Source organism: Oncorhynchus keta, chromosome 23 (assembly GCF_023373465.1).
Source record: "Oncorhynchus keta strain PuntledgeMale-10-30-2019 chromosome 23, Oket_V2, whole genome shotgun sequence".
NCBI classification, from domain to species: domain Eukaryota; kingdom Metazoa; phylum Chordata; class Actinopteri; order Salmoniformes; family Salmonidae; genus Oncorhynchus; species Oncorhynchus keta.
The window spans coordinates 39,585,130-39,600,894 of NC_068443.1; the positions used below are offsets into that span (position 1 = coordinate 39,585,130).

The window sequence follows — 15,765 nt, forward strand, 5'->3', positions numbered from 1 at the left end:
ACCTTTGTCTCACCTCTGGATTATTGACCTCTGACTACCCTGAGCCTGCCTGCTGTCCTGTACCTTTGTCTCACCTCTGGATTATTGACCTCTGACTACCCTGAGCCTGCCTGCTGTCCTGTACCTTTGTCTCACCTCTGGATTATTGACCTCTGACTACCCTGAGCCTGCCTGCTGTCCTGTACCTTTGTCTCACCTCTGGATTATTGACCTCTGACTACCCTGAGCCTGACTGCCGTCTGGTACCTTTGTCTCACCTCTGGATTATTGACCTCTGACTACCCTGAGCCTGACTGCCGTCCGGTACCTTTGTCTCGCCTCTGGATTATTGACCTCTGACTACCCTGAGCCTGCCTGCCGTCTGGTACCTTTTGCCCCACCTCTGGATTACTGAACTCTGCCTGCCTTGACCTGTCGTTTGCCTGCCCCTGTTGTTACAATAAACATTGTTACTTCACACAGTCTGCACTTGGGTCTTACCTTGATCCCTGATACATTTTGCCATATTGTTTAAAAGGTTGTGTAAATGGTACATGCTGTATTGTAACATAAAGATGAATGCTGAGGACCTTTAGAGTGATAGAAGCCAGTGGAATGCACCATATCTTTTTGAGGGGGATGTGATGCAACAGCATAAATAGACATCAAAGATACTATGTAGGCCTACAACCGTATTAATGTATCGATGAGATTGACTACCTAATGGACTGCCCTGCTCTAATGGTTTACAAGAACTGCCTATGCTAGCAGTACGGTAATGATTTGACTATATGGGTGTGTGCATGTGCTGCATGTGTGTGAGAATGAGGTCAACTTTGTGCCTATGTGAATGAATGGAAAAGTGTGGGTGTGTTTTTGTGTATGCCTGTGTGCGTGCATATGTTTACCAGTATGTGGTTTTGTGTGTGTTCATGTTCCTGTATTTGTGCCGTGCGTGTGTTCCGGTATATGTGTGTGTGGTATGTCTGGTGCCTGTGTGCTGCTGGCCAGAGTGGGAAGCTTCACTTTACAAGGGAGCCTACAGGGGTGGAAGTAAACTGCCCTGAAACTTTAATGAGAGTCTGACATCTTCAACAGGACCGTCTCACTGCCCTCATCCTCATCCAACAGTCCCTATATGTGGAGTGAAAACCAGACAGACAACCTACTTTAATACAAGACAGACATTCTGCGGTCTCCTAAACACAAAGACACTATTGAAACTGTTTGTGGAGCTTTATTGTGAAGCTACGGAAAATAGCTTTCCTCTCGTGATTTAATTGTCTTGTGTATAGTGCGTTAAATGTTACATGCAAGTTGATGACTGTTCCTAACGATTTTGCCTTCTTAATTGTTTTTGATTGACCAATTGACCAATATAGCCACATCATTTGCCAATTACAGTAGCAGATCAATATTTTGTTTACATTGTTACGTGCTTGGCTGAACTGTAAAAACACTAGAGTACAGTAAATTCAATATGGGGAAATCCCTGATTAGTTGCCCTAATGAGGTCTACTGTAAATCAATGACCCAAATCAATAATGCATGCTTACCTCCTATCACTTAAATCTACAGTACAGTAAGTACATGCACATCCTTAAAAGGAGAACTATTCCACCTCTATTCCTGAGACAGTGGTTACTACAGAATTAGAATAGCCTACTTCAGTTGCAGTTACATTGACCAAAATCCTTCACTGGAACTAGTTCTCTTTTAAACCCCCCCCATACTATATGTGAACGAGTGCTACAACCCCACCTGGAAAATGCCCTCCATTCACCATTTATAGTAGCAAAAATGTCCTCATTTGTTGTATGATTTGGAAATGTTAGAACTGGGCCATGCCAGTTTCTAAAAGAAAGAGCAAACTCTAATTTTAATCACATTTCTATAGCGGTGTGGGTAGAATGTTTTCATCTTTTGCAGTGACTTTTTCAAACAAAAAATGCATGCCACCTATTGCGAGTGCCAAACACTGGCTACGCATTCTGCAAGATTGATTGTCTATTCAAACAATTTGAAAGTAAATGCTACAGCCCATACTTCTTTACAATATTATACACTACACGGCCAAAAGTATGTGGACCCCTGCTCATTGAACATCTCATTCCAAAATCATTGGCATTAATATGTAGTTTGTCCCCCACTGCTGCTATAACAGCCTCCACTCTTCTGGGAAAGCTTTCCACTAGATGTTGGAACATTGCTGCGGGGACTTGCTTCCATTCAGCCACAAGAGCATTATTAAGGTCGGGCACTGATGTTGGTCGATTAGGCCTGGCTCGCAGTCGTTGTTCCAATTCATCCCGAAGGTGTTTGATGGTTATGGGGTCAGGGCTCTGTGCAGGCCCATCAAGTTCTTCCACACCGAAAGGGCCTTCCTCGAACTGTTGCCACAAAGTTGGAATCACAGAATCGTCTAGAATGTCATTGTATGCTGTAGTGTTAAGATTTCCCTTCACAGAAACTAAGGGCCTTAGCCCGAACCATGAAAAACAGCCCCAAACCATTATTCCTCCTCCATCAAACTTTACAGTTTGCACAATGCATTCGGGCAGCGAGTCTTCTCCTGGCAGCCGCCAAACCCAGATTTGTCCGTCGGACTGCCAGATGAGTTGTTGAAGCGTGATTCATCACGGTGCCACGTTGAAAGTTACTGAGCTCTTCAGTCTTCAGGCCATTCTACTGCTGAGGTTTGTCTATGGAGATTGCATGGATTTTATACAATTGTCAGCAACGGCTGTGGTTGAAATAGCCAAATCAAATCAAATTGTATTTGTCACATACACATGATTAGCAGATGTTAATGCGAGTGTAGCGAAATGCTTATGCTTTTAGTTCTGACAGTGCAGTAATATCTAACAAGTAATCTAACAATTCCCCAACAACTACTTAATACACACAAATCTAAAGGGGTGAATGAGAATATGTACATGTATATGGATGAGCGATGGCTGAGCGGCTTAGGCAAGGTCCAATAGATGGTATAAAATACAGTATGTACATGTGATATGAGTAATGTAAGATATGTAAACATTATTAAAGTTGCATTATTTAGAGTGGCATGTACAAAGTGACTAGTGATCCATTTATTAAAGTGGCCAGTGATTGGGTCTCAATGTAGGCAGCAGCCTCTCTGAGTTAGTGATTGCTGTTTAGCAGTCTAATGGCCTTGAGATAGAAGCTGTTTTTCAGTCTCTCGGTTCCAGCTTTGATGCACCTGTACTAACCTCGCCTTCTGGATGGTAACGGTGTGAACAGGCTGTGGCTCGGGTGGTTTATGTCCTTGATGATCTTTTTGGCCTTCCTGTGACATTGGGTGCTGTCGGTGTCAAGGAGGGTAGGTAGTTTTCCACCGGTGATGCGTTGTGCAGACCGCACCACCCTCTGGAGAATCTTGCTGCTGAGGGCAGTGCAGTTTCCGAACCAGGCTGTGATACAGCCCGACAGGATGCTCTCGGTGGTGCATCTGTAAAAGTTTGTCAGGGTTTGGGGTGACAAGCCAAATTTCTTCAGGCGCTGTTGTGCCTTCTTCACAACACTTTCTGTGAAGGTGGTTGCGAATGGTATGAACTTTGAACTCTTATTCACTACAGAAGTGATACCTCCTAGCTGTTGAGTTAGCAACCGCAGCTGCAAACGCAGGTTAGAAAGGAACAGACAGAGTATACCGTCGACCACACAACAACGTTATTACAACGTATCCAATTTACCAACATTCTTCATAGGACTTGGTTGGGCAACACGGCCTTCCATCTACAACCTACTGAAGCGCAGCTCAGAGTAAATATTTATTGCATTTTCCTTTTCCAAATGGGCGGTAATTTAGAATGCATAACATACTGTATTTACAATAGCACAGCTTCTTCCTTTGTTACTCAGTCTTCCCGCTCTCTCACTCAAACCCAGCCCTTTTCTTTTGTGTAACAAGCTGTCATATCTCTTTCTGTCCGCTAGGGACGTTTTCCTTTATGATGTAATTTGTAATCAAGTTATGATTTAATTATGTGTATCTGTAATTCTGTGTGATTAGTTAGGTATTCAGTAAATAAATAACTAAACCCAATTTTGTATTGCAGATAACCAAAGAATTTACAACTTTCAGATGAGACTGAAATAAGATGACGATTGATATTGACTGCTATTGATGTACAATATTACTAGGTCTTTAAGAGTTTATTCGGAAGATATCAGCTCTATAAATATTTTTTCGTGGTGCCCGACTCTCTAGTTAATTACATTTACATGATTAGCTCAATCAGGTGATATTAATTACGGAGAAATGATTTTATAGAATAGCATGTCATATCACTTAATCCGGCATAGCCAAAGACACGACACTAGTCTCTCAAAACACTTCATGATGACAGAAGTGAGTGCTACGGGGCGGTAGTCATTTAGTTCAGTTATCTTTGCCTTCTTGGGTACAGGAACAATGGTAACCATCTTGAATATGTCTGTAAACACACCAGCCAGCTGGTCTGCGCATGCTCTGAGGACACAGCTAGGGATGCCATCTGTGCCAGCAGCCTTGCGAGGGTTAACACGTTTAAATTGGGTGTCCACATACTTTGTCGTGTATATTGTTCAGTATTTTGTTGATCAATACATGATTTTCTTTCTCCTGCCTTGGTATAGGCTCTGAGATGAAATAGACTATGATGTTGCGCTCCTATTGCACAGCAATACTGCAACCTACACGTACAGTTGAATAGTTTAAATAGGCTAACGTTCTATTTACTTTCAAGCACGCTTGGCTATTGAATGAACAATGGATAGATGGTAGACTCATTTTTGTTGTGCAGAGGGAATCAACCTGTTTGACCTTTTGATGTCAGAAAAGTAGGGACATCAATATGTCCTGCAAAATAATTATGATTTAAGCCTACATAAGAAAAGTAAAACAAACAGAGGCCTATTAGGCTATATGCTGCTGTGCGATAGCATTACCAATGGCAAATGCATCTGTTTAATCATTTGGCCTACGTTTTAATGTTTTTATTATTATTCCCAACCACCATAAAATACCTCCAAGTTCCCCAAAACAACAACATGAGCTTGCAATACAATTGATCAACCACTAGAAGTTGTACGTCCTCATGGTTTAAGCTTTGCTTGGAGATACGTACATTTTTACCAACCTTTGCAGGAAAACTGAGCCTCCTGCTCCCTACCTGCTCTGCTCTCTGCTGTATCTAAATCAATACAATTGAATTAGGGACAGCAGTTAATACACCCTAAATTCCCATTTGTTTCTGTAAACTAATTTGTGGTCGCCTCTGACACAGTCCCCGTCCCCCGCCTCCCCTCTGCAGGACTCCTTGTTTCTGCAGCCGAGTGCGAGACCGAACCGAGGGGGAGGGAGGGGGGAAAGTGAGGGGAGGGGGCGAGGGGAACGGAGGGTAGGGTTGATGAAAACAACAGATCGCTGCTACCCTAATCCTTTTGTGTATACGGTGTTAATCCAGCCGTAAAAGCCCGCTGCATCCGCGCCTTGTACCTGAGCGCTCCCATCACACAAACAACTACCCTGTGTCCTTATGGAAAGCAATGTCTGTATAGTCATACTGTAAACACAGCACTAGCAGCAGTAGCATCTCATAACAAACACACAAGGTCACAACCTCAAACTCTAACTGTGCCATTTGTGTGTCCATTCGTCTGAGTTGCGCCAGGGATGTGCAGCCTTAACATAGATTTCCTCTTTGCGTGGTTGTGCAGAGTGCGTTTCAATTCATGGGGGGGTGAAGTTGTGTTTTGCAGATGGGTTTTGTTTTTTGGGTGCTTTCTGACATTTTCTCTATGTGCATTTGTTGTTTTTGTTCCATTTGTGCATACAGAGTCGTTGGTTTATTTGGTATGGACGTATGAATGCATACATGTGAATGTAAGTCAGTGTATTCATTGTCTGCTGTGTTTTTGTGTGTATCCCATGCTTGTTTACAAGCTGAACGAGAGAGAGGGGGGGATAGAGGGAGGGAGCGGTAGTGTGGTTGCCGGGGCAGGGGGGCTGTGTCTAAAGAGGACACACCCTGGCAGCAGCGGAGGCACCAATGCCCCTCCCACCCCCAACCCCCTCTACTCCAACCCACAACGCCAGGCAGCTGATTAGAGAGCTCTCCGTGGTGCTGAAAAGAGAAAAACACATTCAGACACACAGTAGGTGCAGTACGGCCATGAGAGAGAGAGAGCGAGAGAAAGAAAGTGAGAGAGCGAGCGAGAGAGAGAGAGGAAGGTAGAGTAGGCGTGTTCTTTGTGTTGTGATCCCCGCTTCTGAAGCCTGGACTCATCTGCTGTGGCTCAGGCTCGCAGAGAGGAGCTCTGTGTGGATGAGAGAGGCAGTGGAGGGATGCTCCGACTGAACACCCCCTGACACACACATACACACACCGCTCTTCTTTTCATCTACGGGCACGAACTGCACCTGTGGCACACACACACCTGGAAAGCCGAGGGTTCATCGGATCAGACAGAAAAAGCCACGAAGAACAAGTCAACTCCGGCGTGTGAATTCATTCTGCAGAAAGTGCAGAAAGTCAAGAGGAGTGTGTGCGAGGCTTGTTTGTGTCTGTCTGTTTGTTTGTCAGTGAGGATGTGTGTGTGATGCTGTTAGGGTCGGGTCCAGTGCTGCTGCCTCCTTCCGTGCTCTGTAGCATGTGCAGATGAGTGTGAAGCTGGCCCCTGGGTTGGAGTCTAGCATCGTTTGGACAGGGACTTGGGTCTCGGGTCTCTCCGGCTACCCAGGGGAGGGAGCACTGATCTGGGCATCCACCGGCCTTGCTGGCACTGCCCCTGCCCTGGAGTACTCCTCTGAGCAAGCCTTACTGTCGGGAGCGTACAATGGCTACTGGACTTCCCTGTGGATTTAAGTGGAATTCTGCACAGATGCTCCAGGATCTGTCCGAGTTGTTCAGCGGCTCGCACTGGACTCACCTGGAGAACACCGCTTTGGCCCTCAAGTCAGCAGGGACACAGCTCCACTGTAAGTAACACACACACACACACACACACACACACACACACACACACACACACACACACACACACATTCTCCTAACCTATCAAGTGAAATTGTATTTGTCATGTGCCAAATATAACAGAATACAACCTTACTGTGAAGTGCTTAGTTACAAGCCTTTAACCAGCAATATAGAAAATATAAATAAAGGAAATATTTACTAAATAAACGAAAGTAAAAAATTAAATCCAAATTTACACAAGAAAATTACATAGCTATAACGAGGCTATTTACAGGTTAGTCGAGGTAATTAGTAAAGTGACTATGAATAGACAATAAACAGCAAGTAGCAGCAGTGTAAAAACAAGAGGGGGGGGGGTCAATGTAAATAGTCTGGGTGGCCATTGATTAAATGTTCAGCAGTCTTATAGCTTGGGGGTAGAAGCTGTTAAGCTGTTATGGTCCTAACTTGGCGCTCCGGTACCGCTTGCTGTGCGTAAGCAGAGAGAACAGTCTATGACTTGGGTGACTGGAGTCTTTGACAATTTTTTGGGCCTTCCTCTGACACCACCTAGTATATAGGTCCTGGATATCAGGAAGCTTGGCCCCAGTGATGTACTGGGCCGTACGCACTACCCTCTGTAGCGCCTTACGGTGAGATGCCGAGCAGTTGCCATACCAGGCGCTGATGCATCTGGTTAGGATGCTCTCGATGGTGCAGCTGTAGAACCTTTAGAGGATCTGGGGACCCGTGCCAAATCTTTTCAGTTTCCTGAGGGGGAAAAGGCATTGTCGTGCCCTCTTCATGACTGTCTCGGTATGTTTGGACCATGATAGTTCATCAGTGATGTGGACACCAATGAACTTGAAACTCTTGCTTACATTGAGGGAGAGGTTGTTGTCCTGGCACCACACTGCTAGGTCTCTGACCTCCTCACTATAGGCTACCACTGTTGTGTCGTCAGCAAACAGCGCCATTGATTTCATAGGGTTCACCTTTGTTACCTGATCCTCTGTATGATGAGGGATGGTTTTCACTGACCTAGCTGTGCAATTTTTTTTGACACCACTCGAGAATATCCCCATACCCCCAGTGCCACCGTTGCCTAGATACGGACGTAGTGCGCCACTTTCATTCCCGTTTGGGGAAAAAGGCTGCCTTGGATGACCAACTGTTGCAATCAATGTCACCTAAGAAGAGGATTGGATGGAGAGGGTAGTCAAAAATGAGGCGTAGTGAGGGAAAGAAAGGATGTGGGTTAGGTTCGGAGCTGCAAAACAACATTTTAAGAGAAAAGATTGAGTAACAAATTGCACGCACTGGAGAGAGAGCATCTCCAACAGATATAGCTGATTTTAAACGAGAGAAAAGATCAAAGAAAGAGGTGAAAGGAAGGGAAGAGATGATGAACTGTGCAGGACCATAGGAGGAGAAACAGGGCTGCAAGGTTTTACTGAAAAACAGTGTGATAAACAAGCTGATCCCAGCGCTGCACAGCGCTGCAGGCTTACAGGGATTACAGAGGCAGGCTTAATTCAGCTCCAGCAGTGTTTGAATCCTGCGTTGCCCCCCTGTCACTGACAGAATTTTACCTCTGCACTGAACACATCCACTTAACATGTCCACTCATCACTTCAACACTGAGATTTCACGGTGGGCTTCAAAAGTGCTTCACCACTCAGCAGCTTCATGAAACCACTGTGCTTTTTAACTATGGTACATGGACCAAAATTCAACCACTAGATGCAGCGTAGAGGGCCGGCACTCAGAAAAAGATGCAAAAGTGCCCTGTGCCTGTGCATCAATGATAAACTTCAACTATGAGATGCAATTCTGCAGCATTAACTGTAGCGCTCCAGCCACAAGCTAAAACACAGTTCTGTAAATTAGGTCTGTCTCTCGTCTCTCTGTGACCCTGATTCAAAACTGGGCCCTTTTAAAAATGAGTGGTCTCTGGAGCAAACCGGAACAGACTGCCCCACGTGCAGTTAAACTCACTAACCCCAACGTTGAGGTTATTCATGGACAGACAGAACAGACAGACAGTAGAGGTATAGTGTGCCAGACAATTATCTGGTCTTTCTAAGTTAGCCATGCCATCCATTTGGCTGCTCTCCAAACTCTCTGACTCACACACACACACACACACACACACACACACACACACACACACACACACACACACACACACACACACACACACGTTCTCACATGCACACATGGACAGACACACACACACACACGTTCTCACACACACATGCACAGACAGACACACACACACACACATGCATATGTGCACACACACACACACACACACACACACACACACACACACACACACACACACACACACACACACACACACACACACACACACACACACACACACACACACACACACACACACACTGTCCCCCAGGTCCCCTCCCCCCACTCCACACACAGTCCACTCAGTGCCGCTCACACGTAAACAGCACGAGTCTCTTAGGCTTATCTGAAAACATTGACCTACATAAAAGTGTGTGTTCTCTTCTCTTCTGCTACAGACTCCTGCAGGACGCATTGTGCTGTTGCACGCACACACATACCGGTACACACACATTCCCTCTCAAACAGCATCTATGCACAGTGTGCACTCTGCATCTACGAGCTCACTGAATTCGCACACCTCATCGTCAGATGCTCAATGGTGCGTTTGGATGTGGCTGTAAACAGTGCTGTTTTCACCGTCCATTCCTCTCATATGAGCGAAAGCAAAGGGGTTGACAGTCGAGCAGCCGTCAGGGAAGAGGCTCTTTTTCCCCCAATGGAGCATCCTCCTTCACGCAGCTCGCCTGTGACGCACAACTGTTTGTGGAGGAAATCTTATAAAGAATAATCTTGTGGAGAAGCAGGCAAAAGCACAAGCCAGATTATTTGATCAGGAACCGCAGCAGTTCTACGTGTAAATCCAGCACAAATCACAGGAATGCACATGAGTGCAATCGGTAGCATAATGCCTGATATTCTGTATGCGTAGTACGTGACGTTGAAGGACTTCTCAGTACTGTATGTTGCTTCATCCTAAGCCTAAGGCTACTGTCATTCGGTTGTGTGTCATTTGTTTTCCTTCTTTCATCCGTAAGTTCTTGATCCATTGAAGCCATTTATCAGGGCGACTAGACAGTGGGGCCCCTTCAGAGTTGTGTGTTTGTACTATACGTTTCCCATGCTCCAGGGGGGATAATGATGAAACTTGTGGTCGCAGCCATGACGCAACTGTTACCACTAATACTAACAACCCATTTATAAGCAAAAAAAAACCCCACCCATACACAGCCACCAGCCACCGTAAACATCACTGAGCCCACTATACCATATTTGTCATTAACACTGCTCTGTGTTCCTCTCGAAGAAGGCTGCCGGATCGCTTGTGAAGAATGATGAGCTCCAAAGAGGAAGAAACTCTGAGATTTCTCCAGTATGTTGAAGATAGCGGACTAAGAGCCTACAGCGGGCTGGTCTCTCAGAACCTGGATCACGCCAGGAATGAGAGGAACAGGATTTACCTACAGGAGAAGAACGACAAGAAGAGAAAACAGGAAGAAGCCATAAAGAGGTAGGAGACTTAAAAATGTGTTCGTACACCTACAGGACACTCCTTCCAAAACCTGGGCCGCAGACCTTTGAGAAATGATACAAATATACAGTCACGTCATGCTTGTCTATAGACGTGAGATGTCACACCATACTAGTGTGAGGACTTAACGTTAAATGTAACAAAGCATCAACGACAGTCATGCATCTTATAATACACCTGAAGACACACACACACACACACACACACACACACACACACACACACACACACACACACACACACACACACACACACACACACACACACACACACACACACACACACACACACACACCGCATGCTTATACAGTTATATATAGATTCACTTATACATGATATGCTTGTAAAGTCGCAGGCTTAAGTTGCATTGTGCTGCCGATGCCACGGACCTCTTACAATTACAATTACAGCCTCCAAGACAATGAATCTGGCCCAAACGAGCCCTTAGGGCACCTTGTCCAATCTTTCAAGGGGGCCTTCGGATTTCCATTTCCTTAAGCTGAGTGTACACTATGTGATTTTTGCCCCGAAGTTTTTGAGATCGGAGACAAAATCCCCATGTCGTTGACTACTTGGGTCGCGCGGCCGCCACCGACACTCGTTTAATGTGAACGAGTCAGAGACACAATCCGAGGGCTTTGACCCATCTTTGAGCAGTCTCAGACGTCCCAATATTTGGAAACGTGTTTGAATTTATCGGCACAAAATCTGCAATGCTCTTGTAGCGTGAGACATGCAGCAACAAGATTTGAGAACTGTGATCTGCAGTAGCCAGTGAGATGATGACGTTGCATCGCATCACCCAGAATGTGTACACTGGAGCTGGGGAAATGACTCTGACACACAATGTTATTAAATTCAAAATGTATTGGCTAGATATTTCAACTGTATCACACGCGTGAATGTCTGACGTTTATGAGGCTGCTTTGAGCTATGGCTCGTTCTAGCTATCTAGTCACATCCTTGTTTTAACGAGACGGCGTGGTATCGAGAATCCTCACCACAAAGGGAAGAACCTTATCGTGTGTGACCCACGTCTGCGCCACATCGTTTAGTGTGCACGGTGCACACCACTACGTCGGCAATGCAAAAACACAACAGGAAAGACGGTTGTTTAATGTGAGAGGCTCGGCGATGTTAGGATTTTAAAAGTGTTCCGCCCGGCGTTATGGTGTGCTATTCTGATTTGGAGCAAAGGCTTGTACTGCGTTGGTCAAACTGTTGAGTTGCCATACACAACAGAGAGGAAAGGATGTGTGTACTGTTTGTGGTTCTTGAGTGGGTGTGCATGGGCGTGCGTGTGTGCGTGCGTGTGTGCACGTGTGTGTGTCTTGGGTGTGTAACATGTCCTCAGTCCCTTCTGTTAAGAGCTCACAGAGTGTGCGTGTGTGTGTGTGTCCCTTAAGCCATGGCATATTGCTGTACTTTGGGGTGCCAGTGGGTCGTTGCGGGCCTCTCTACGGAGTAGAGTTAATTTATCATTTACTGACTTATTTGGGACTTGTCCTTGGCTAGAGGTCGTCCCTGCCTGCTCCACTTGATGGAGAGTAGTTTTAAGGTAGCCTGGTCTCAGATCTGTTTGTGCCGTACAGCCAACCCTTATGGTCATTGTTTGGCATGGTAACGACAATAGGACTTGGCAAGACGGCAGAAACAGATGACAACAACCATAGGAGCACAAACAGATCTGGGACCAGGCTAGATTTAGGGAGATTGTGATCATAAAATTGATGGATGAGCCCACGTTCACTATTGGACATAAATGCACTAAGTGTGTGATTGGTTTAAGGTTGTTTTTAATCAACAGAACTCTAGGCTATATTTGTTAGCTGGCTAATGATGGAAGATTGGGCCAAAACTCAAAACCAGTCAAATATAATGTACATAATATGATTTACTAACTGAGAGTTTGTAATTTCAGTCAACTGATACAGTGGTTACAAACACTCCTACAAAGCATTGGAATTTGCATTGGAATTTGCATTGGAATAGTCAGTAGTGTCTTGCAAATGTTTGCGTCCTCTTTCATCCTCTGTCCAGGTGAAAGTGAGGCAGAGGAGACTGGTTGTCCTTACTTGGGGCTATGTAGCGGCACCACGTGGCATCCGAAAGCTGAGCGAATAGGAAGTGGCTGCACGACATGGGCAGCACGTGGAGCCGGCGTGCTTTGGTTGTGTGTGAACAAGTAGGCGCTGTGGAGGCAAGTGTGTGGTTCGCCCATAAAAGACATGACAGCAGATGGATAGAGAGGCGTCTGGTTGTGTGTCGCTTTCCAATGCTACATGTTAACAGTGGTAGCAGAGTTCCTCGACAGATTCTTATTCTACAAGTGTTTGCAACATTTTCTAGGTCTAGGGAATGTGTTCCAAACCTGAACAGTCATCACTCTTTAAGCCTTGTACGGCATTGATTGCTTTCACCTGTTAAGCTCTGCAAATGTTGTGGAGAGTGTCAGGTATGTGCAGTGTATGTGCAGCTTGGGCCATTTAGTGTCTTCTTCTGATAGTAAATCAACTACAGTTGACTCGTAATATTATTTTCCATTCATTAACTGTATATGTTCTCTGCACTTGCAATGTTTCTATGCACAGCACCGTTTACATGAGTAGCGTTTATGAGCAAGTTCTGTTTGAGAAACCAATATAGTGCATGTTTTAAAGCACAAAGTCCCAGGTCCTCCAGTCGTATGACGAAACGTTCTGTGGAGAGCACAAGAAACTCATATTACTTTTCACTTAATGAACACATTGCAGCAAAAGTTACCTAGCACACCGACAGCGAGTCTGATGTCATCCTAATTTTGTACCCATTCCAAGGGAGGTGCTGCCTTGAGGAAAGTGCTATCTAGTGTCCTGATATCTCTCTATCCGTTTCTCAGCTGTTGTCAATGTAAAATATTAATACACAGTAGCTAGAGGAAGAGTATAAAAAAATAGCTGGATTTTGGACGAGGCCTATAAGTAGGTCAATGAGACGACCCATTTTTATAGTAACTGATGGAGGGAGAGAGAGAAGCAAAAATAAAGAGAGATAGAGAGGGGGAGAAAGAGAGATATACGAGAGGAAATGGGAGAGAGAGAATGGGAGAGAACGGGAGAGAGCGAGAGGGAGGGGGAGAGAAAAGAAACCTGTTAGAAAGAGATTAAGTGTGGAGAGCTCACTAGCAGGAGATGTGTTCTGCCTGGTGACAGCTGGAACAGCCGCAGGCCAATCAGAGCACCAAGTTGGTTTGAGTGAGGAGGGTCTTCCTGCCTACAGTGCCATCCCACTTGTGTTTCCATTGTATCTGAAGGAGTAGTTATTCACACACACACAGGGATATACGCGCACAGGGTTGTTGTCGGGCAGTTCTGGTTCTGTGTCTACTTGTGTCTCTATGTGACTTGGAATGTGCAATATGTCACCAACAAACAAAATAATTGGGTTTATGTGTGAGATTAATTGTAAGGGAAAAGTCTGTCCATAACACTCCGTGTGTATTGACACACACACACACACACACACACACACACACACACACACACAAAAACTTAGTTCTGTTCTTTTTTGGTGTCTTATTGTGCATTCAATGTCACATAGACTCAAGTAGCCTACTGACACAGAGCCAGAACTGCCCGACGACAACCCTTCATCCAACTGTTCCTTGTGCACCTGTGGTCTAAGTTCCAGCCAATCACTGGGCAAAGATCCTATAAATAACACACACATACACTCCAGCAGTTACACACCTGGTACATACACAGTTCTGTATGTGTTAATGTTCATGGGTGCTTTCCTGCAGACGCCTGTGTGTGAGCGAGCAGAGCTTAATTATTATTACGTCTGATTATGATTACATTATTATTGTCATTTCTGCAGAGTATATGAATTAAGTACCACCATGTTATAGTGAAGCCATATTTCCACATTGCATGGATAAAGTTTTTCCAATTCTAGGGAAATAACAAATGATTATGAAATAACAATAATGTTATAACATTAGCTGATCATTTCTGCAGCGTTTATGAGTTCAAAGCAAAAGCTACAACTCGTCACTTGATTTACTACACTGAAAACGATGAAGATTCTTAAAGGGTTCTTCCTCAGCTGGTATGGTTCCTTGGGGAACTCTTAGCCGATAAAGAACCTTTGAGTTAAGTGGAGGTTTCTTCATGGGACATCTACAGTTCTTCGGGAATTCTTAAAGGTCTTGAAATATATGGAAGCCTGCAGGTGTGTCCCTGTCATGGCATACAGAAAATTGGCCAGTATTAATACTGCCCCCAGCCCAAAGAAGTTGAGTAGCTTGTATGAAAAAGGTGCCCAGAGTAAACTATCCAAACATTTGGATAGAAAACACTCCGACGTTTCTAAACGTTTGATTGATGTCTGTGAGTATAACAGAACTCATATGGCAGGCAAAAACCTGAGAAAAAAATCCAACCAGGAAGTGTCTGAGATTTGTAGTTTTTCAACTCTTGGCCTATCGAATACACAGTGTCTATGGGGTCAAATTGCACTTCCCAAGGCTTCCGCTAGATGTCAACAGTCTTTAGAACCTTGTTTGGTGCTTCACTGTGAAATGGGGGCAAATGAGAGGGGAATGAGTCAGAGGTCTGCCAGAGAGCCACGAGCTGGTGACGCGCATTCACGTGAGAGTTAGCTCTGTTCCATTGCATTGCAAAGGAATTCTCCGGTTGGAACATTATTGAGGATTTATGTTAAAAACATCCTAAAGATTGATTCAAAACATCGTTTGACATGTTTCTACGAACTGTAATGGAACTTTTTGATTTTTCGTCTGCTCCAAGTGATCCTAGTGAGTTTGAATTTGTGAACTAAACACGCAAACAAAAGGAGGTATTTGGACATAAATTATGGACTTTATCGAACAAAACAAACATTTATTGTGGAACTGGGATTCCTGGGAGTGCATTCTGATGAAGATCATCAAAGGTAAGTTAATATTTATAATGCTATTTCTGACTTCTGTTGACGACACAACATGGTGGATATCTGTTTGGGTTGTTTTGGTCTCTGAGCGCTGTACACAGATTATAGCATGATGTGCTTTTTCCGTAAAGTTTAAAAAAAAATTGACACAGCGGTTGCATTAAGGAGAAGTGTATCTATAATTCTGTGCATAATAGTTGTATCTTTAATCCATGTTTATTATGAGTATTTCTGTAAATTGATGTGGCTCTCTGCAAAATCACCAGATGTTTT

At 44.6% G+C, this 15,765-nt stretch overlaps 1 protein-coding gene across 5 annotated transcripts in view; it reads left to right on the forward strand.

Annotated features, from left to right (window-relative positions):
* Positions 1-15,765, forward strand: part of nyap2b (neuronal tyrosine-phosphorylated phosphoinositide-3-kinase adaptor 2b) — a 59,857-nt gene that overhangs the window by 26,114 nt on the left and 17,978 nt on the right. The window contains exons 1-2 of one of the 5 annotated variants that reach the window (XM_052477203.1): positions 6,106-6,964; positions 10,336-10,539. The exons of 1 other annotated variant lie outside the window; for it this stretch is intronic. In XM_052477203.1, coding sequence (XP_052333163.1) covers positions 10,361-10,539 — 179 coding nt within the window. In that variant the 5' untranslated portion in view covers positions 6,106-6,964; positions 10,336-10,360. Of the gene's footprint in view, positions 1-6,105; positions 6,965-10,335; positions 10,540-15,765 lie in introns of those variants that run through there. 3 more of the 5 variants (XM_052477204.1, XM_052477205.1, XM_052477206.1) reach the window with 3 other exon arrangements.